Source organism: Diabrotica virgifera, chromosome 6 (genome assembly GCF_917563875.1).
Source record: "Diabrotica virgifera virgifera chromosome 6, PGI_DIABVI_V3a".
Lineage (NCBI taxonomy): Eukaryota > Metazoa > Arthropoda > Insecta > Coleoptera > Chrysomelidae > Diabrotica > Diabrotica virgifera.
This window is the reverse complement of record NC_065448.1, coordinates 14,007,871-14,031,994: the sequence shown is the minus strand read 5'-3', so window position 1 is coordinate 14,031,994 and position 24,124 is coordinate 14,007,871. Positions and strand designations below refer to the sequence as shown.

Here is a 24,124-nt window from a genome sequence, read left to right as displayed (position 1 = left end):
GTGCGTAATTGTTAGTCGCACCAACAATCTTAACTACGTAGGTATTTTGATAGCTAAACCATTATTGGTAATTTTAAGGACCAGTCTGGATTAATATGTATTTATTTCTGAAAAATTATTTGGGATTGAGTATTTTCACGGCCAACCTAATAAAATTTTACGTATTTTTTGTTGCAATTAATGTTTAGCTTGAATCACCAATAACTCACAAATTAAAGCAGTTAGGTATAGGGAATGCTTAAGAAATAAAAAAGTACTATAAAATACTATTTCACTACAATACAAAAATACAGGGTGTTTCATTTAAGAAAACTCAGAAAATATTCATTCCGAGTTTCGACCAACCCTGTATACTAAAATTAAAAATTTAGCTATACTAATGATTCTTAACAATAGTAGAGTATATTTAAAATCATTTGAACGTAAGTAGAATTTTAGATGTCAAACTACTACAATTCTACAGGGTGTGAATGTTGCTACGAAATTAATAAAAAAACGTAATTATCTTTTAAAATACCCTGTATAATATTATAAAACCTCATATTTTAAGAAAGAAGACATCGAAGAGAATCCAAAAATGTAAAAATATACAGGGTGTCCCATTTAAAAAAACGAAGTTATAAGCAACTTCCGGTATAACCGGAAGTTGCAAAGAGATGAAAATATTTTCGTTTAATAGATCATCCTTCAAAACCCCTTTATTCCGATTTTCATGATTCTGTTGCCTTTAGTTCTCGAGATATTTCTAATAGGCCAGTTATCTGCCTCACCCTATATAGAAGGGACCGTAATGCAACTACTAGTGATGCTTCAAGGGGTGGTGGTGTGTTGATAGCTGTCGCTAAGAATATCCCTGCTCAATTGGTGGAGTCAAGCCCAGGCCTGGAGCAATTATTTGTTCAAATTATTTTTTCAAATTGGCTCTAGTTCCATTAAAACCGTTATAGGATGTGTATATATTCCACCAAGATCATCTCCAGAAAAATACCAACTTTTCAGTGACAATATTGACAGCCTCTCTGAGAAGTACCAATGCCCAATGCTCTTACTTGGAGATTTTAACTTGCCGAAGGACTCATGGACATTTGACCAGTTCTGCTCTCATGCCATCTACTCTCCAGATACTTTGCACCAGGATGCCGAATCAATTGATTTGATGTCAAACTTATGTGATTTTCACAATTTGTACCAACTTAACAATGTTCCCAACCATTTGGGCAAAACCCTGGACCTGGTTTTTGGTTCGAATGCCCTTTCAGTGGTTGTGACTTTGGCAGATGATGCTCTGGTCCTTGAGGATAGTTACCATCCACCCCTGAATGTAACATTAAGAATATCAGGTAGTCCACTGGCGAAGCGTCCATGTAACCACTGTTACCATTGGTAACAGTTAAAAATCTTGCAAATAAATAATTTTATGACCACTATGAAATAATTCCATTTATATTTTTTACTAACAGAAATATTTGTTAATGGTACCTAATTCAGTAAATAATCAACTAGACGCACGAAAATATTGGCGAGATTATGTGAATCCGTTGCACATTATTATACGCTGTTACCACATTGGGGTATGGTAACACAGGAGGAACTTCACTATCGCTCGGGACTAGCTCGTTTCTGAAAATATTGAAGGAGCAACGGCTCTCGAGACGGCGCTTTGGCACGCTGTGTATAATATCAGTATTGTAACCATATTTTAATTTGGTAACGTTTTAGTTTAGTACCTATTACAGATTACAGTGTGCGTGCATGGAAGAGTGTTGCTGCATATTGCGTAATCGATCAACTACTTGATAAGTCATTTTCCTAGTGTATTTTTTTTATATATAATTTTGAAGAAAAAAATGGGATTAATTATTGAAAATGGAAGACTTAAAATATAAACAATAGTTTTCAAAATATGTTCTTTTTCCTACTTTTTTTTTTGTAAGCATTTATTAACAATCAGAATTACATATTCTATAAGCTAATTTGATAACAAGTACAATAACATATATCAATGTATTATTGTACACTAAAATGGCGTTATGAGGTACATCACCCAGCGGTTTCACCTCAGTTTCAGCGAAGATCTATGGGCCATAATCTTCGCAATCTTCTGTTGTTTAGTGGCTGCAGTAATGGTAATATTAATTGGTTGGGGTGGTCTTACAATTTCTCGTGATGTCTGTTGGCTCTTTCTTGAATTACTGTGCTGACTAACGGGATGTTTAGGTCTGTATGAAGGGTTTGGTTGGAAATGTACCACGGGGCATTTGCGATGGTGCGTAGAATTTTTGATTGAGTTCTTTGGATAATTTTTGTGTTTGATTTGCTGGCACAACTCCATAGTTCTATACCGTACGTCCATATAGGTTTGATGACTGTTTTATAAATCAGCAGTTTGTTCTCAATTGAGAGTCGAGATTTTCTACCTATAAGCCAGTTAATTTCTTTCACTCTCAACTCAATTTGTTTCTTCTTCTTTAAAATGTGTTGTTTCCAGTTTAATTTAGAATCAAGATGAAGCCCCAGGTATTTGACGATGTTCTGTTGTGGTATGTTGACTTGATTAAGGCTAATATTTGGGCATTGGTTTTTCCTTAGTGTGAAAGTTATATGTGTTGACTTAGTTTCGTTAGCTTTTATCTTCCATTTCTTTAACCACTGTCCAATTTGGTCTAGGTGTTCTTGAAGTTTTAATACTGCAGCTCTTGGATCCTCTTCAGTTGCAAATATTGCTGTGTCATCAGCGAAAGTTCCAATGGTGGTTTGTGGAGAGGTTGGTAAATCGGATGTGTACAGTACATAAAGAAGTGGACCCAATATACTACCTTGTGGGACTCCTGATTGAATTTTGTTACGGTTTGATAGTTCATCCTCCACTTTAGTTTCAAATTCTCTGTGATTTAGATATGATTTTAATAAGTCAAAGTATTTGTTGGGTAGGGATTTTTTGATTTTATAAAGTAATCCTGGGTGCCATACCTTATCAAATGCTTGGCTGATGTCCAGAAAGGCTGCTGTGCAATACTGTTTATTGTCCAAAGCTCTATTAATTACATTTGATATGCGATGGCATTGTTGCACTGTAGAATGACCTTGCCGGAATCCAAATTGGTGTTCTGGGATCCAGTTTTGGAATTCTAGGTCGCTCATAATTCTTTTAAGTAACAGCTTTTCAAGAAGTTTTGACATTATTGGCAGTAGACTTATTGGGCGGTATGATGAAACATCCGTTAAAGCTTTACCAGGTTTCGATATCATAATTACTTGGGCAATTTTTAGTGATATAGGCCAATAATTAAGTCTTAAGATTGCATTTAATATGTACAATAACTTCATTATACCTTTTTTAGGAAGTTGTTTTAGCATTGTCGTGTGGCTTGAAGACTTCAGTTAGATGTTCAGCAAATAAATCAGCTTTTTCTTTGTTGCTTTTTGCCCATGGTCCTGGTGGTAATGAGTTTTTCCGAATTGGAGGTGAAGTATTTATTGGTTTATTTTTGTTTTTGATTGGTTTCCAGACAGAGTTATCTTGACGCGAAAGGTTTGATACATAGTTTTCAAATGAGTTGTTTCTCATCTGTTCTAGAGCTGTTTTTAAGTTTCTTGTTTTGTTATTATAAATTGTCCTGTCGTCTGGTCTGTGAGTTCTTTGCCAAATTGATCTAGCTTTTCGTTTTTCTGCTACTAGTCTTTTTATTTCAAGAGGAATGTTGGTTGAAAATTTTTTTTGTCCAGGTTGAGGGGTAGACGGTTTGGCAGCATTTTGAAGTAAGTTGATTAGATTATTAGTTTCTGTTTCTATTTGCTCGGGAGTTTGCAATCTCACTAGTAGATTTACTTCCTGTTCTATGATTAGCCGGTATGTGTCCCAGTTTGTTTTGAAGTTATGCAGTCGAGGTGTTGGTTTTTTGATTATCACCGTTGTGCTAATTGTGGCAATTATGGGACTATGATCTGATGATAAATCAAAACTTGTTACTACATCTGTATATGATTGAGATATTCCGTTTGTAATAAAGAAATCCAATAGGTCTGGTGTTTTATTTGGATCGGTTGGCCAATATGTCGGTGATCCCGTTGATAGGAATGAGTAGCTTTTATCCTGGATAACTTTTGCCAGCTCTCTGCCTTTGGTGGTTGTTAGGCGTGAACCCCATAGCGTATGTTTACAGTTGTAATCTCCACCTGCTATAAATTTTGGCCCTAGAGTTTCGAAAAAGGGTAGAAGATCTTCTTTTGTAAGTCTATGCCTGGGCGGACAATAAATTGCTGTGACAGTTATATCATATGGAAGAGTTTGTATTTTTATTGATGTTGCTTGAATGTGATTTGTTTCGTATTTTAGCATTTCATAATGTTTTATAGTTTCTCTTATCAATATGGCTGAACCTCCGTGGGCTGTACCATCTGGGTGATTTGTGTAATATAATTTATACTTAGGTATCTTGAAGTAGGTTCTTTTTTCCTACTTGTTCATTTTTTTATGTTAATTTTATGGTAGAATAATCTGTTTAGTTTGTTTATTATTTATTGTTATACATATTACATATATACATAATTACATACATAGGTATACTTTGTTAATAGTGATTTGTTTAATTTTATCCCACAGGATTAAAAACAAAAACTTATATTTGGGAGGTTCAAAATAATTTTTTTAATAAGATTTTTTTACATCTGGTTTTGGTAACATTTTCGAAAAAGTCACGCGTCGCCACTGAGGTAGTCATACCAATGTACTTAATGCAACCAAGGATGAATATTATTATGACTTCAAGTCAGCAGACTTTAATTGGTTAAATAGGTATCTAGATGTAAGATAATGTAATTGTATCCAGATGATAAGTTAAGGCTCAATAGAGCAGCACGACAATTGAAGGAACTACTAAAACAACTAAAAAATAACAGCGTTCAAGAATACCTAGAAAATTTAACGCCGTCAGATGCTAGCGATTATGCGCTATGGAAGGCTACAAAAAAATTAAAACAGTAACATCGTCATATCCCACCAATTAGAAAATCCAACGGAACATGGCCCAGAACAAACAATGAAAAGGCAGAAACTTTCGGCGAATACCTAGAAGTTTTCAAACCTATACCAGCTGCTGCAACAAATAACGATCAAGAAATCTACAATTTCCTACAGAACCAAACCCCGACAGGAGAAAACACACTACACGTATCACCCAAAGAAGTTCAAAACATAATCAACAATAATCTAACAAAAAAGAAAGCACCTGGCTATGACTTAATCACAGGTGAGGTAATTAAAAATCTACCTACCAAAGCAATTAACATGCTAACTCAATTTGTGTAATGCGGTATTAAGGCTAAAACACTTCCCAATCCAATGGAAAATTGCGGAAATTATCCTCATACAAAAATCAGGAAAACCTCCAACTGAGCCCACTTCATATCGACCAATTAGTTTAATGCCAGTAATGCCTAAGATCATGGAAAAAATAATAGAAAAAAGACTTCTACAAATACTAACAGACAGAAATATGATACCCGACCACCAATTTGGCTTTAGGAAAGAGCATGGTACCGTCGAACAAGTTCACAGAGTGGTCAACGTTATAAATAAAACATTTGAAGAAAAAAGTTACTGTTCAGCTGCATTCCTCGATGTTAGCCAGGCTTTTGATAAAGTTTGGCATCAAGGACTGTTGTATAAACTGAAAAAGAACTTACCAGAGGAACTATATACACTCCGTAAGTCGTATTTATCAGAACGATACTTTCGAGTAAAGTTTGAGTCAGCCTATACAAAACTATATCCCGTCAGATCAGGGGTACCGCAAGGAACTATTCTGGGACCACAACTGTATCTGGTTTACACAGCCGACTTGCCCACAAACCGTGATACAACGACCACCACCTTTGCAGACGATACTGCAATCCTAGCAGTACACAAAAATCCCGTCGAAGCTGCTGCAAAACTCCCAGAGAGTATTAAATCAAATAAATACATGGGCACAAAATTGGAGAATTAAATTGAATGAACAAAAATCAAACCATATTGTTTTTACAAAATGTCACAGTGAATCACCTACAGTAACAATAAATAATAAGGTAATTCCCTCAGTTACATCTTTAAAATATCTGGGCATGCACTTGGACAGGGGATTAACCTGGAGAACCCATATATGGAACAAACGGAAACAACTGGGCAAAAAAATTTTGTAAGCATTATTGGCTTCTAGGGCGTAAGTCTAAGCTCACGACAAGAAATAAACTGCTAGTCTACAACACAATATTCAAATCAGTCTGGGCATGTCTGCAGCTCTGGAGAACAGCATCCATGTCGAATGTATCCATAATTGAGAGATTCCAGTCCAAGGTGTTACGTTCAATAATAATCGATTGTCCGTGGTTTGTTACTAACAGGGATATTTACAATGATCTGGAAACGAAAACCGTCAGTGAAGTGATAGTGGAGTTAAGTGCAAAATACATCGTACGTCTTGAAAGCCACGCGAATGTGCTTGCAATTAATTTGTTAGACAACAGTCAGGAAACAAAACGGTTAAAGAGACAGACACCATTAGATTTACCGCACAGACATTAAGAGGAAACAGTAGCGATCAACAGGTAGCGAAAACGCGTTCCAAGATTGCGGCTGTAATTTTGAATATTTTTTCGAGATATTTGGTACACGTATTCGTAATATAATAAAGAATGACGGTACAGAGCCCAATTTGAAAAATATATTAATATGTGGAAATTACTCTGTAATTAAATACAATATTAAAAAAACGAGCCTGTACCGCCATTACGAAGAACAAAAAAATACACGTTCTTCAAAATTTTTTTTTTATCCGATGCCTAGATTTTGTGTCATTTTGGAACTACTAAAATTTTTTATTTCATTAGTAGTTCCAAAATGACACAAAATCTAGGCATCGGATAAAAAAGTTTATTTGAAGAAAGTGTATTTTTTTGTTCTTCTTTTTAATATTGTATTTAATTACAGAGTAATTTCCACATATTAATATATTTTTCAAATTGGGCTCTGTACCGCCATTCTTTATTATATTACGAATACGTGTGCCAAATATCTCGAAAAAATATTCAAAATTACAGCCGCAATCTTGGAACGCGTTTTGGTTACCTGTTGATCGCTACTGTATCACCTTAATATTGTTACAGTAGCTAAGTTAATATATGTAATACAGTAATTAATATTATATCTATAGAGATGTGTGGCGCTGGTCACAATCTCTTCATGTCATTATTTCTCAGATAAAATGTGCCTATTGTTATAACAGATTGCCTAATAAACATTAAAAAAAATAAAAATTTCAGCATAAAGTTTTTACGTAACATTTAGAATTGCGTTTTAGATGTTTATCCTTTTCTTTTTCCCTATCCTTTTATTTCTTTCGCATTTCCTCGTTTATCTACATAGAGTTAAAATAATTATCTCAATAAATAAAGGCGAGAGAATGTCGAAGACTTTTTGCGTTTCAAGTACACAGCTCAATCTCGTCCAGTAAGGAATCGACTGAAGTATCATGATCATCATAACCCTCTCGACAATCCTTTCTTTCTTTCTATCTTAATGTATTTGTTTTGATTGCTCCCCAATATTCTTCCGGACATAGACTGCCTGTATTTGTCAGTGTTTGTGTTATTTATGTCAAATAGTTCTTTTATAAATTGTTGTTTCAATTTTTGTATAATCTAGTTGTTCTGTTGTTTGTTTCTGTTTGTCCCTCCTGTTGCTCTGCATTATCTTGCATTTTAATAACGTTTAATTTGATTACTACATTTCTTTGTTTTTACATCCATTCTCCCTTGTACTAAAATGTTTATATTATAGTCAGTTGGATTTTTAGATTGTGCCCAAGAGAACGATGGGATGGAAATTATGAAGACACTAAATGAACATACATCTCGCGAAGAAAATTCTATGAATCCACATGCAGAAGGAAAAACATTAAATAAAAATATGAAAGTTGTGACTGCAAAAAAACCTTACAAGTGTGAAATTTGTTATAAGCAATTTAATCAAGCAAGTACTTTAAAAAGACATGTGAGAGTACACACTGGAGAAAAACCTCACAAGTGTAAAATTTGTTATAAGCAATTTAATCAAGCAAGTACTTTAAAAAGACATGTGAGAGTACACACTGGAGAAAAACCTCACAAGTGTGAAATTTGTTATAAGCAATTTAATCAAGCAAGTACTTTAAAAAGACATGTGAGAGTACACACTGGAGAAAAACCTCACAAGTGTGAAATTTGTTTTAAGCAATTTAAAGCAGCAAATAGTTTGAAAAGACATTTGAGAGTGCATACTGGACAAAAACCTCACAAGTGTAAAATTTGTTTTAAGCAATTTAGTGAAGCAGATAGTTTGAAAAAACATTTGAGAGTACACACTGGACAGAAATCTCACAAGTGTGAAATTTGTTTTAAGCAGTTTTATAAAACAAGTAATTTGAAAACTCATTTGAGAGTGCACACTGGGGAAAAACCTCACAAGTGTGAAATTTGTTTTAAGCAATTTAGTGAAGCAGGCTCTTTAAAAGTACATTTGAGAGTGCACACTGGAGAAAAACCACACAAGTGTGAAATTTGTTTTAAGCAGTATTCTCAAACAAGTAGTTTGAAAACACATTTGAGAGTACACACGAGAAAAATCTTATAGGTGTGAAATTTTTTTAAGCAGTTTTCTCAAAAATGTATTTTAAAAAATCATTTGAGAATACACGCTAGATAAAAACACTATTGTAAAATTTGTTTGAAGCAATTTGGTGAACCACGTAATTTGAAAACACATTTTGAGAGTTCACACTACAGAAAAGCCAAAGAAGAAATGATCCCTAAGTGTGAAAGTTGTATTAGAGGTTTTCACTTAAACTGAATTTTAGTGATATTGAAAAACTATTCGTTACAAAGTACTCGTTACTTACGAATACAGAAAGTAGCGATTACTATAGAGAGAGGCAAATCGTTACTTTGATTACTCTGATTACTTCGTTACTTCTTACCTATCGTATCAGAGCGAGTACCTATGTAGTAGAAAAAATGAAGGAATACCCATGAACGATCACATTACTCACTTATTTTGTATTTCCTGTCTCTTTCTATAAATAACAAACGTTTGTTATAGAAAAAGACAGCAAATACAAAATAAGTGATTGATGTGATCGTTCATGGGTTGTTATGTTGGTATTGTTACGTTGTTAGATTGCCATGATAATCTTGCGGGGGTTGAATGTCGAGTTGAAACACTGACTCTAACTTTATAACTTTATTTACGATTTACAACATCAATCAACATAAGGTTACTAAGATGTTGTTTCGCGGGGTAGTCCTTTAGGACACCCTTCTCACAGGACTGCTCACTAGCATAGTAACGATCTGAATAATAACAATACTACAATGATTATATCTCAATCCCTCTGTGGGCTATTTATATCTCCTTATAATTTGAACTTTGAAAAGTAAAACTATACGTGATCGTCTACGAGGTTATACAAACAAAACTGTCTTAATCAGCCTTCGTTTTGTTTGCATATTTAGAAACAATATCTTTTGCAACAATTGAAATTATTCAAAATTATATACATCTGTTGTTGATACATATTATATTATACAGTAAGGAGTTTTTTTCCTTACTGTACAGGGTATTCTTTCATTTTTTTGACTGTATCTACAATCGGTTGATATCGGAAACGGACCGGTATTCCACGAGTGTTCGGTATCAGTACAGTTGACTAAAATTTTATCTATGAAAGGCGAAGGCTATGAAGAGTTTTACAGAATTACAGGGCGCTGAGAAGTAGCTGAGGCAGAGGGAGGTAAATCATTTAACAAAGCATGCACCCAGAAACAGATGTCTATACGATAAAATACGATTTGTCGAGGTAGATAATTCACAGAATCTCACAGATGTTTGTTCCTTTGAAAATAAAAATGCAACACATTAGACTTTAATAATAAATACACACTATTCTTATCAGGCCTAGAAAAAAAATACCTAGCTTAGATTGACCGGAAAAAATGTAGAAATGATAATATTTCTAGACTCTATATAAAACGCATCGAAAAATGAGTAAACAGTTAAAATCAGTATATTAAGGGCCAGATTTTCTTATTTCGGGGTATTTGGGATCACTGAACACGAATATGCAATCAGAACCACCTCCGAAGCACCTGGGTGCCCAGGGTTAGTGCTAAGGTAAGTCATCTAGAGTTTCGAGGGTTTGTTTTTGGCACTTAATTGATGCAAACATATTACTCGTGATTTCTGATATTGTGGAGCAGCAATGACAGAACAATTAACAACATTAATTAACAATATCATAAAACACAATAAAATACCTGAAGAATGGAGAACGAGCGAACTAATTCTACTGTTGCGAGAAATGCGATTCTTGATATGATTACCGGTACTCAAATACAAAAGTAATCAAAGTAACGAATACTGTAAATGACTACTTTATACAAAAGTAACGATTTGTAACGATTACTCGAAAGTAACTATAATCAACATCACTACTGAATTTACGTTCATTTAAGCAAATTCATCCTAGAAGCAGTAGTAGCGTAGTTTAAGGAAGTAGACGATTTTCCTTGTAATAATTTCAAGTTTTCGAGTTTCAAAGTGCTTTCGAAAAATAGTACAAACCTGCGCATATTTGTATTATAAAAACAAAATAATGTTCATTATATATTGTGACAACTATTGTAGTATATTGTATCTACTTTGTATATAAATAAAAATTTCATCATAAAGTTTTTACTTAACATTTCGAATTGCGTTTTAGATTTTTATCCTTTCCTTTTTCCCTATCCTTTTATTTCTTTCGCATTTCCTCGTTTATCTACATAGAGTTAAAATAATTATCTCCTTAATAAATAAAGGCGAGAGAATGTCGAAGACTTTTTGCGTATCAAATACACAGCTCAATCTCGTCCAGTAAGGAATCGAGTGAAGTATCATGAAAATCATAACTGGCTGGACAATCCTTTCTATCTTAATTTCTTTGTTTTGATTGCTCAAAATATTCTTTCGTGCATAGACTGCCTGTTTGTGTTATTTATGTCTCATAGTTCTGTTTGATATAATATTGTTTTAATTTCTGTATATTCTAGTTGACCTATTATTTGTTTCTGCTTGTCCCTTCTGTGGCTCTGCATTGTCTTGCAATTTAATAACCTATATAGATATTATAATTTGATTATTACATTTCTTTGTTTTTACATTTCTCTTCCCTTGTACTCAAATGTTTATATTATAGTCACTCTGAATTTTAGATCGTCTGCAAGAGAACAAGATGGAAATTATCGAGACACTAACTAAACATTTATATCACGAAGAAAATTATATGAATCCACATGCAAAAGGAGAAACATTAAAAAGTGTGAAAGTTGTGACTGCAAAAAAACCTTACAAGTGTGAAATCTGTGTTAAGCAATTTAATCAAGCAAGTACTTTAAAAAGACATGTGAGAGTGCATACTGGACAAAAACCTCACAAGTGTGAAATTTGTTTTAAACAATTTAGTGAAGCAGCTAGTTTAAAAGTACATTTGAGATGGCACACTGGAGAAAAACTACACAAGTGTGAAATTTGTTTTAAGCAATTTAGTGAGGTAGGTAACTTAAAAAGTCATCTAAAAGTGCATACTGAAGAAACACCTCACAAATGTGAAATTTGTTTTAAGCACTTTAGTGTAGCAGGTAATTTAAAAAGACATTTGAGAGTGCACACTGGAGAAAAACCTCACAAGTGTGAAATTTGTTTTAAACAATTTAGTGAAGCAGCTAGTTTAAAAGTACATTTGAGATGGCACACTGGAGAAAAACCACACAAGTGTGAAATTTGTTTTAAGCAATTTAGTGAAGTAGGTAACTTAAAAAGACATCTAAAAGTGCATACTGGAGAAACAACTCACAAATGTGAAATTTGTTTTAAGCACTTTAGTGTAGCAGGTAATTTAAAAAGACATTTGAGAGTGCACACTGGAGAAAAACCTCACAAGTGTGAAATTTGTTTTAAGCAATTTAGTGAAGTAGCCAAGTTAAAAAGACATCTGATGGTGCATACTGGAGAAACACCTCACAAATGTGAAATTTGTTTTAAGCAATTTAGTGAAGCATGTGCTTTAAAAGTACATTTCAGAGTGCACACTGGAGAAAAACCTTACAAGTGTAAAATTTGTTTTAAGCAGTTTATCACAGCAGGTGCTTTAAAAGTACATTTTAGAGTGCACACTGGAGAAAAACCACACAAGTGTGAAATTTGTTTTAAGCAATTTAGTGAAGCATGTAATTTGAAAACACATTTGAGAGTACACACTGGAGAAAAACCTTACAAGTGTGAAATTTGTTTTAAGCAATTTAGTCAAACAAGTGATTTGAAAGTACATTTGAGAGTGCACACTGGAGAAACGCCATATAAGTGTGAAATTTGTTTTAAGCAATTTAATATAGCAAAAAATTTGAAAAAACATTTGAGAGTGCATACTGAACAAAAACCTCACAAGTGTGAAATTTGTTTTAAGAAATTTAGTGAAGCATGTAATTTGAAAACACATTTGAGAGTACACACTGGAGAAAAACCTTATCAGTGTAAAATTTGTTTAAAACAGTTTGCTCAAAAAGCTAAATTAACTGGTCACATGAAAGTTCACACTAGATAAAAACTCCACAAATGTGAAATTTGCTTTAAGAAATTTAGTAGTAGGTATTATTTGAAAACTCATACTAGATTACATACTGGAGAAAAACCTTAAGAGTGTGAAACTAATTTAAAGTAGTATATTAAAGCCAGTAGTTTGAAGAAACATTTGAAAACACACGCCGAAGGAAAACCTCAAGTGTGAAATTTGTATTTAAGGTTTTCCCGTAATTAAGGGAAGGTAAATTCAGTTTAAACTGAATTTACCTTCATTTATGCAAATTCATCCCAGAAGATTTATTTTAGTTAGCGTAGTTTGAGGAAGTAGGCTATTTTCCTTGTAATAATTTCAAGTATTCGAGTTTCACAGTGCTTTCGAAAAATAGTACAAGCCTGCCCATATTTGTATTAAAAAACCAAAAAAATGTTCATTATATGGATGCCTCAGAAGTCAAACGCTGTAAGTCATATTCTCCCTAAAAATGAGTTATGAGATATAACACTTATTATTATATATAATCATATTATTTTCTTGTTTGTATTTATGAATATATTGCCCATATTATGATAAATAAAGACAGTTTATTTGTTTTTAATAACTACTTATATTTCTTCAACTATTGTCAGAAACATCCTATAGTATCTCATTTTAAACACTTATTGACTTACACCGATTGGCTTGTGAGTCATCGATATATTTGACAACTATTGTAGTATTTTATTTCTATATAAATCAATATTTCATCATAAAGTTTTTACTTAACATTTCGAATTGCGTTTTAAATTTTTATCCTTTCCTTTTCCCCCCTTTTCCCTATACTTTTATTTCTTTCGCATTTACTCGTTTATCTACATAAAGTTAAAATAATTATCTTCTTAATAAATAAAGGCGAGAGAATGTCGAAGACTTTTTGCGTGTTAAATACACATCTCAATCTCGTCTAGTAAGGAATCGCGTGAGGTATCATGATCATCATCACTGGCTCGACAATCCTTTAGTACTATCTTAATTCCCTTGTTTTGATTGCTTCAAAATATTCTTTCGTGCATAGACTGCCTGTGTTTGTGTTATTTATATCTCATAGTTATTAGCCCAGTAAATGAACGGGAAATTCGGCGATACCGTGTAATTTTCAGGGGCAACTCCGAATTGCATGAAAATTTGGATTTAGGTTCTACTTACCCTCCACTTCAAAGTTGAAATTGTGCCGTTGGTTGCTTTTACTTAGGGGGTGACAGTCACCCCTTCTCGGGGGTGAAAAAATATACGTTCAAGATAAGACCGGAAATGGATAAATTGACTGATTTTAAGCAACTTTTGTTCTATAGAGGTTTTTACGTAAGTCAATACTTTTCGAGTTATTTTCCATTGAAAATGTTGATTTTTCGACAAAAAAACTACGTTTTCAGACGGTTTTTCGCAAATAACTCAAAAAGTAAATATTTTATCGAAAAAAATATCCTTAATAAAAGTGTAGCTTATAAAAAACACAAAAAAATGGTGTTTCACTAAAGTCTATCAATCAAATAAAAACAAAATTGTAGCTCTTGAAAAATACGTTCTTATTCGTCTAATTTCAAATCGAATCGAATGTTTCAAATTGTTGTCCGTCATACAAATTTTGTTCGAAAATTCCCCAAATTGAATAGTCAACCGGATTTAATTCTAGGTTGTTAGGTGGCCACATCTCTGACTTAATATAGTCCGTGCAATTTTCACTCAAGAATATTCTTGTATTATGGGAAGTGTGCGAAGGAGCACCATCCTGCTAGAAAGTGTAATCATAACATACTTCTTCAATTTCAGGTAATAGGTGCTGCAAGATTTGTTCTTGATATGTTTCTGAATTGAGATTTACCCCGGCTTCAACAAAAATCAGACAGGTTTTCCCAACATGGATACTGCAACAGAGACCATTACACCTTTTAAGAAATGACTTTGTTCAATTAAAAGATGCTCTAGAGGAATTTATCTCTTAAATTGTATGTCAGAATACACCCTATTATTTTGGGTATTTTTATGAGGCCATAAATAAAACATTTTTGTCGGAAATACAGCGGATCTATATTATATACAGCGGAAATACAGGATAAAACAGCGGAATCTTCTTAATAGCAAATTACATCTTTCCAGTTGGTTTTCTCTTACATTGGCAGTAAGTCTTTGACAGTAAACTTTTTTAAATAATTTAAGATGGCAATCTTCTTTAATGATTCTTCGAACTGATTTGCGGGAAATCCTAGTTTCTTTTGCGATTTTCCTTGTTCCAACAGATTGGGCAGGTTGCAAATTTCCTAAAACAACCCTTACTCTAGCAATATTTTCTTCAGTTCTTGAGCTTTTTCCTTCCTCTTCCACTTTTATTTTCAATAGACCCATGACCCATGTGCTTCCCTTAGATGTCTTAAGAACTTTCCTATCGTTCCAATATGCAAATTTTTCTTAGGAAATGCATTTACAATTTTTCTTGCACCATGGTTATATTGTTCACGGTAATATTTCATTAAAATTTTGTTCTCTTTGCTTAAAAGTGGCGTTATGAACTGACCAACTTAATTATTTAACTGTAAATGTCAAACAAATTCCTTGGCAACCTAAGCAGTCATGGCTTACTAAGTAAAATTGACATATTTGAGCGTTTGACAAATTCTTAAGACATTTAAGAAAAAAATACTGCCGATGTGAGGCAGTATAAAAACGATGGAAAAGATATAATTTAGTGTTAAGAGGGTTTCGTTCTGGTGAACATATTAGAAAAGTACTCCAATAGAATTCCCTAATTTAAGACAAAAATGATATTTTACAAATTCGGGATTTTTTAAAATTTTATGGCGAAGGCGTGTTCTGAACATTATTTAAATAAAACAATGATATTTTGCGAATCCGGTAGTTTTAAAAAATTTCCTTTTTACTGAAGTGTTATGGATAGTTAACCTGCCAAAAGAGCATATCAATTCAATTTTAGACAGTTTTCATTTGCAACGAGCTCAAATGCACCGTTACATAAATTTTTTTATAAGTCCGACCCTGTACGTTATTTTTGCTTCTAAATTTGCAGTCATGTTAAGGACAAGGACATGTTAGGCTATTAGCCATGCAAAAAGAAATTTTTTTTTTTTGAAAAATGGCTTTGGCAGAGTTAATTAGCCAGACTTGTTTGTGATTGATTGCAGATTCATAGTCATAAATTTCCTTTAAACATAAGTACATTCTACAATATTATTTTTATAGATACATTGGTACATTGTGTAGCTTTTTTTATTTTGTTTTTTTTTTAATTATTTTACTGTTTTTTTAATATATATTTTAATTTGTGCGAAACACTTTTTTTACTTCTTTTTTTTTTCTATTCTTTTTTTATTTTTGTTTCTATTTTTTTTTATTATTTTTTTGTTATTATTTTATTATGTGTTTTTTATATATTTTTTTTAAATTTTTTCAAACCACATTAACAAATTATGCCTATTATATTACGTTTACAACTTGTATTTACCTACATAATTTAACATGTTTATAAATGAGATGAAGAATTTCCATATCATTTGTAAATATTAAGGTTTATTGGGAAAAACATTTTAAATCTTTTAATTCCTTATAAAGGTCGTTTATGTTATTTATGTTTAAATGACATTCTAATATGACATGTGTTAGATCTCCGATTTTGCCACAAGTACAATTGGGAGTATCTGACAAGCCGATTCTATGCATGTAATATGGCGTAAGAGCATGATTGACTCTCAGCCGATTAATGGTCTTTATAAAATGTCTGTTATATTCTGTGTAAAACCATTTTTTGAGAACATCCTAGGGTTACAATGAGCAAAATTTGAGCCAGTATTACATTCTCTGTAATGCAATTGCCAGTTATTTTTAAGTTTTTGTCTGCTAAAAGTATCAATATCTGAAGCTGGAATTAAATTTTTTGTTTATTTTTTCTCCGATCACATAAGCTGATTTAGCAAAATTGTCAACTATTTCATTGCCTTTTATTCCCGAATGACCCTTAATCCAAGCAATTGTTACATTTACTCCTAATTGTGTAATTTCAAACAGAGTTTTAAGTATATTCAATTCAATGTGATTTATGTGTTTGACTGTTACTTAATCTGTCCACCACGCTTTTACTGTCAGTAAATATAACATAATTGCTAGTTGGATTCAGTAGTACATACTGAACAACAAACATTACTGCTATCATTTCTGCTGTGTATATTGAGCATTCAATAGGTAGGCTATATTGATGATGGTAATTTTTATTTTCGTGGAATACTGCACAGCCAGTTCCATTTGCGTCTTTTGACCCATCGCAGTGTGTCGCTTATGACAAGCTAGGTGGACAAAATTATTTTTCATCTTATTTACATTTGTATCGACCAGTTAAGTAATTTGATAATAAAATAAATCATTTTTATTAGTCAAAGACTAAATCAGAGGCGTTCGTCAGGGGAATAAATAAAAAAATTAAAAGATTTTCTATATTTAATGCATATTTTATGGTAGACACTTCCTAGTCTGCTTGTATGAATGCGTTGTAGATTTGGAGTCTATGTAATAGGCTAATGCTTCATCTCCACTTAATTGCCTACCATCCTGCAAGCTATTCGATTTTTTATAATCAGAAGATGTAGCACCTACTGAGCATTCACTTACGCTCCTAATTGAATTAGCAACGTTTCTTTTCCCTACTGCACGAGCTGCTACTTCTGAAGCAGTTACCAACTCCCCCACACTGCGTGATTCAACGAGGTCCTCAACTATACGTTTTTTTGTTTTAAACGATGCCTCGTCAAAATTTTTCCGTGGTCTTCCTATATTACCGAAACCTTGAAATAATATGAACGATCGCGGCACAGTACATTGAGCTTCAAATTTGATGTGCTCATTCAACCAACTTTCATTAGTTGCCACAAAATGCTGTTTTGAGTTTTGATCTTCCCGCAGCAACCCATTTATCAGAACTTTTGGAGGCATAATTTGCTATCCTCATTCTGATTTTCCTGTCAGAGTCCTCTGTTAGGTCTCTAAAATTAAATTTTGTAGAAAGGAACTTAAATAGAAAATAATTTTTTTCTCCTTTTGTTGAGCATTTTACCCATTCTTCAAAAAATTCCCTCCTCGGAAGACAGTGCTCTAAAAAAAAGATGTGCTTCGAGTATGCAGGTTATAATAAGTCTTATTATTAATGGGAAAGGTGCAGCTATGACTATGACAAATAGCAAATTTAACCCGGATACAAAAGGTACAAGTCATTACCATTACACTTTGAAAACGAAGAAAATTTTCTTCGTTCATCATACAAACTTTTTTTAATATCCTTTGATTATCAGATAGATTTGTTAAATTAGAAAAAATTATCAGTTACTATCATAAATATTATCCACCTTCAACAATTAATATTTATAAATTAAGGAAAACTTAAATTTCATGTGATTTATATGATCTACGGAATTCAACTGATTTATTCTATTATAATAAAAATACGTACCTTTGGACACTATTACTCAAAAAACAAAATGATGTGCAAGCGTGTGCAGTTTATAATAGGCCTTATTATCAATGGGATAGGTGCAGCTATGACAAATAAAAAATTTAGCACGGGTACAAAAGGGTACAAGTATTTCCCACCCTCCAAAGTTTCAAAACGAAGAAAAATTTCCTTCATTCATCATAAAAACTTTTTTTAATAGTGTTTGGTTATCAGATAGTTTTGTTAAATTAATAAAAATTAGCACTTACCAATATAAGTATTATCCATATTCAACAATTAATCTTTATAAATTAGGAGAAACGTTAATTTCGTGCGATTTAAATGATGTCCGGAATTCAACTGATTTATTCTACAATCAAAATACTTACTTTTGGACGTTATTACTCACACGGTGGATGTGTCAGACACAAATAAATATTAGAATAGGATGTTTTGATGTATTATTTACAATATTCAAATAATAATTCTTTTAGTTTTGAACATGACTTTTGTCCAGCTAGCTAGGCTCAACGACACATTGTGCATCGGTAAATATGTACTGAAAATTTAACCATTTTTCTCTAATAAGTACCTATATCAAACATATTTGGCGGTAAATGTGAGTTTAAATAACATGTTTTAACCTTGTTAGAAAATAATGTTTTTGTCATTGCACTGTAGTAAGGCGGAATTTGGCTTTTATACATAACTTCACTGTACTTTACCGTACTTAGATAACTTTCTACCAAAGGTATAGATTTTTTAGTTCTCCAGTATCTATGAAATTAAAAAAGAAATTAAATCGCCCAAAAAACAGAAAAGTTATTTTCAACTAAAAAATGTACTCCTTTATTTCGGCCCACAGTTTACATAGAGTTAGAATTGTTGGATATAGATAAATAAATTAAATATTTTTATAGCAGTGCCATCTACTGGCCGCTTTACTATTTACTGTATAGTGTGTTGCTTTCAACGTTTTGTTTAACAAGTAGTCCTTAAAATACAGCCATTGGGTAAACAACGTTTTATTTGTTCCTTAAATCTCCCATTTTTGTTCCTCAACTCTACAATTTACGAACAGGTTATGGGCTCAAACGATTAAGTGGAAGATTTTCTGGTCGTTCAAATCAAAACAGTGTGTGTTCATTCGATAAAAAGTTAGTTAGTCGGTTTGTTGGTTAACAACGTGGTTATTAACAGTATCGAAAATGGCGGTGAATTATCTTACAAGTGTGCCGCGTTTAACCGGTAGAGATAACTACCAGGACTGGTCGTTCGCGGTTGAGAATGTCTTTGTTCTAGAAGGACTATCAAAGTGTATTCAGGGAACTGAACAAGACACAACGCTTGTTGCCAAAGCCAAAGCTAAGTTAATATTGACTTTGGATCCATCCATATATTTGCATGTGAAAGAAGCTGAAACGGCGAAAGATGTATGGGATAAGCTGAAAAAGTTATTCGAAGACTCAGGTTTTTCGAGGAAAATAGGATTGCTTCGAACACTCATATCACTAAGGTTGGAAAATTGCAGTTCCATGGAATCCTATGTGAATCAGGTGATCGAAACTGCACAGAAGTTGAATAGGACTGGTTTCCAAATTGATGACTTGTGGTTGGGATCGCTTCTCCTAGCGGGACTTCCGGAACAGTATACTCCAATGTTATTGGCAATTGAACATTCGGGGATATCTATTACCACTGATGTAATCAAATCTAAATTGCTAGATATGCAGATAGACAGCACTAACAGTGAAAAGCAGACAGCTTTTATGTCAAAGTCGAGTGAAGTTAGCACTAAGCATGTCAAAAATTTTAACAAGAAAAACATAACCTGCTTCCGGTGTAAACAAAAAGGTCATTATCAGGGATGCCAGGTCTGGGGATTTTTCTCCAGAACTGGGGAAAATTTATAAACTTTGGGGACTGGGGAAAAACTTTTTTAAAATGACTAATATCTGGGGAAATCAAACTGGCTAAAATATGTTAATAAAGGACATCGCACACATCTTATGGAAAATATAATGTCACTCAAATTCAATAAAATTTATACGAATAGATTCGTTTTAAATTAACGGTCAAATCTTATCATTGCGCCAACTCTTAATTATGATTAATTACGGCGCAAATTGCAATTAAAGTTTATCGAAATCAAATTTTTTAGTCAGTAAAAGTGTCAGTATTGCTCTGGGTGCTATTCAAAAAAGCTTAAACCCCGCTGGGCCTAAGAGGATTAGTGAAACCAATCCGCTGATTTATGGAGTACCGACAATTTGGGTATTATAAAATATTTTTTCTCTCTCTAACTTATGTACGTATCCATTTGATTTCAGATTTATTTATATCAATTTCTGCTCTTATTATTGAAAATATGGAGTTGGCGCAATGATAAGATTTGACCGTTAATTTAAAACAAATCTATTCGTATAATTTTTATTGAATTTGAGTGACATTATATTTTCCATAAGATGTGTGCGATGTCCTTTAGTAAAAAATAGTTATTTTAGAAAGTCCAGTAATTATGTGAAAATTAAATGTTCTACAAGGACAAGATCGTAGTGACTGATTCCACATATAGGCAACACTCAATACAGTTTGGTGAATTGTGACTACCGCGAACAATGATATTGTCTGGGGTTCCCTGACTCTGTCAAGGCCGCGTCCCACCATCAAATAATTTGATCAGACTGGTTTGAGCAAACTGAAAGTGACAGTTAGTGACGTCACATCCTGAGTGTTCATTGTGGATAATAATGAAAAATTTTAATTTTAAATAAAGTACAAACAAGTTAGATAACTCAATACAAAAAATTTGATCAAACTAGACTGATAGTGAGAGCACAGATTGTTAGAATTTCAAAAAAACTGCAATTGGGACGTCACTTTGACGTACTTCCTGAGTTTGCTCAAACTGTTTGATCAAATTATTTGATGGTGAGACGCGGCCTTTAAGGCCCCGTCTCACCATCAAATAATTGACAGTTATTTGATCAAACTTGACAGTTAGTGACACAAAGTGACAGTTAGTATGTATAGTTTGTGTCACTAGTCAAGTTTGACTGTCAAGTTTGATCAAATAACTGTCAATTATTTGATGGTGAGACGGGGCCTTTATGCTCTCGCTCTGTCATCTATTATGAACACCTGTGTAGGTCCGGGGTTCCCGACTTACATCTGTGAATTCCCTATGGGGTGCCTACATGGCAGGAAACACACACCGAAATACGGGTTGCATACATGTAGGAGAAGAATTGTTAAAAACTGAACTAACTAGGTTTATCCAACTCGATACAAAACCGTTCATGAACGGTTACGAGTATGCGCAGTAACGGAAAATGTGTAACTGCGCAGAAATTTTATTGCGCATGTGCGTAACAAACCTTTAAATCTGGGGAATTCTGTTGAAAATCTGGCAACTTTTAAAACACAATTTGGGGAAATAAATTTTTTGGGCCTGGCAACGCTGGTCATTATATGAATAAGTGCCCTAGTGCTAATAATAATGCGTTTAGTGCAACATTCTTAAGTGGAAACTTTAAATCTACAGATTTTTATGTCGATTCTGGATGCAGCACGCATCTTACAGCGAGAAAAGATTGGTTGACAAATATCCGAGATGCAAGTTCGTCCAATATAACTGTGGCTAACAGTGAAAGTTTGGAAGTGAAATGTGCTGGTGATATGATGGTAACCACAATTGTCGATAAAAAGAGATTAGAGGTAAGCATCAATAATATATTATATGTTCCTGATCTGACGACAAATCTTTTATCTGTTTCTCAATTGATTAAAAATGGAAATGAAGTTATATTTGAAAATGCAGGTTGCAAAATATACAATAAAAATGGAATTATTGCAACAGCTGAATTGATAGATGGTGTTTATAAATTGAATACTGAATGTATTTCAGATCGTAAAAATTGTTTATTTGTAACTGGGGATACCTGGCACAGACGTTTCGGTCATCTAAATAGCCTATATCTAAATAAAATGAAAGATGGAATAGTAGATGGACTGAATGTGACTGGGAAAATTGATATTAACAAGCAAAACTGTATAGTTTGTTGTGAGGGGAAACAAACGAGATTACCGTTTCCAGAAAAAGGTCACAGGGCCAGTAGTTTATTACAGCTTATTCACAGCGATGTATGCGGGCCCATGGAAAACAAATCATTAGGTGGCTCTAAATATTTTGTTACTTTCCAAGATGATTTTAGTAAAATGGTATTCATTTATTTTATTAAAACAAAAAGTGAAGTTTTTAATTGTTTTAAAAATTTTAAAAGTATGGCAGAAAACCAGAAGGGTGTCCATATAAAAACTTTGCGAAGTGACAATGGTGGAGAGTTTTGTTCAAAAGAATTTGAAGAATATTTAACTGTAAATGGTATTATACATCAAAAAACGAATCCCTACACTCCTGAACAAAATGGTGTAGCCGAACGTTTAAATCGGACAATCATAGAAAAGGCAAAATGTCTGTTGTTTGATGCTAATCTTGAAAAAATGTTTTGGGCTGAAGCTGTAAACACAGCTGTTTATCTAAAAAATAGATCGCTGGCTTCCGGCTTAAAGAAAACACCATTTGAAATGTGGACAGATAGCAAACCTGACGTTAGTGGTCTTAGAATATTTGGCAGCAAGGTGATGGTACATGTTCCAAAAGAAAAAAGATCAAAATGGGAGAAAAAGGCTATTCTGCACATTTTAGTAGGATACTCTGAGACTACGAAAGGATACAGGGTGTATAATCCGACCACTAAAGAAATAATAGTAAGTAGAGACGTACAAATTATGGAAGACACAAAAAGGTGTGAAGTGATTCATGTTGATTTAGAAGGTGAACATGGGGCAAAAGAAATGTTAGATTCAGTGGGAGATAATAATACATCATGTCAGGATCAGAATCATCAGGTTGAAGAGAACACATCGACTGATGAAATTGTTGAGAACAATGATCCCGATTATGTATGTGACTTGCCGAATTTGCCAGTGGATGAAATCAGGAGATCAACAAGAATACCTAAGCCAAAAAGGTTTGATGAGTTTGTGACTTATTTGTGCTCGGATAGTGACTCTGATCCGGTTAGTGTCGAGGATGCCATGTCTAGACCAGATAGTAACTTATGGTTAGGGGCTATGACAGAAGAACTGCAGTCTTTCGAGGATAACTCAGCATGGGAAGTGGTTGATGTTCCTGAAGATGGTTGTGTAGTGAAGTGTAAGTGGGTATACAAGAAAAAGGTTGATAACTCAGGTAAAGTGAAATATCGTGCAAGACTGGTAGCAAAAGGTTACACTCAAAAATTTGGTGTTGATTATAATGAAACCTTTTCTCCAGTCATAAGGCATTCTACATTAAGACTTTTATTTGCTTTGTCAGCAAATTTGAATTTGGATATTTTTCATCTTGATGTTGCGACGGCTTTTTTAAATGGTGATTTAAAAGAAAAAGTTTTTATGACAGTACCTGAAGGTTTAGAAATTGAAAATAATAAAGTATTAAGGCTAAAGAAAGCCATATATGGTTTAAAACAGTCAGCTCGGTCTTGGTATGAAAAAGTTGATAATTTCTTAATTAATCTAGGTTATAAGAAATCTGATTATGAGCCATGTCTATACACAAAGATGAAAAATAATCTAAAAACCATTATCTCTGTTTATGTTGATGATTTTTTTATTTTTTCTAATGATTCAGATGAATCAGATAATTTAAAGTTGAAATTAAATGAATGTTTCAGAATTAAAGATTTGGGAGAAATTAAGAATTGTTTAGGTATGAGAGTAACTCATAATAAAGAGAATGGTGTTATAACTTTAGATCAAAAATCCTATATTGAACAGTTGTTAAAAAGGTTCAATATGGAGGATTCGAAAGAGGTTTCTACCCCAATGGACATTAGTTTAAATTTGAATAGAGACGATAATGCATCTGCTCAAGTGCCTTATCAGAATTTAATAGGTGGTCTTATGTATTTGTCAGTTTTGACAAGACCAGACATTTCATATCCTGTAAGTTATCTCAGTCAAT

General features: G+C 33.2%; 1 protein-coding gene across 3 annotated transcripts in view; it reads left to right on the top strand.

Moving 5' to 3' along the window:
- Positions 1–24,124, top strand: part of LOC126887057 (zinc finger protein 271-like) — a 123,141-nt gene that overhangs the window by 3,920 nt on the left and 95,097 nt on the right. Inside the window, exon 2 of one of the 3 annotated variants that reach the window (XM_050654382.1) lies at positions 11,263–13,438. The exons of the other annotated variants lie outside the window; for them this stretch is intronic. Within the exon in view, the coding sequence (XP_050510339.1) occupies positions 11,263–12,650 (1,388 nt within the window). The 3' untranslated portion in view covers positions 12,651–13,438. Of the gene's footprint in view, positions 1–11,262; positions 13,439–24,124 lie in introns of those variants that run through there. 3 annotated transcript variants of the gene reach the window in all.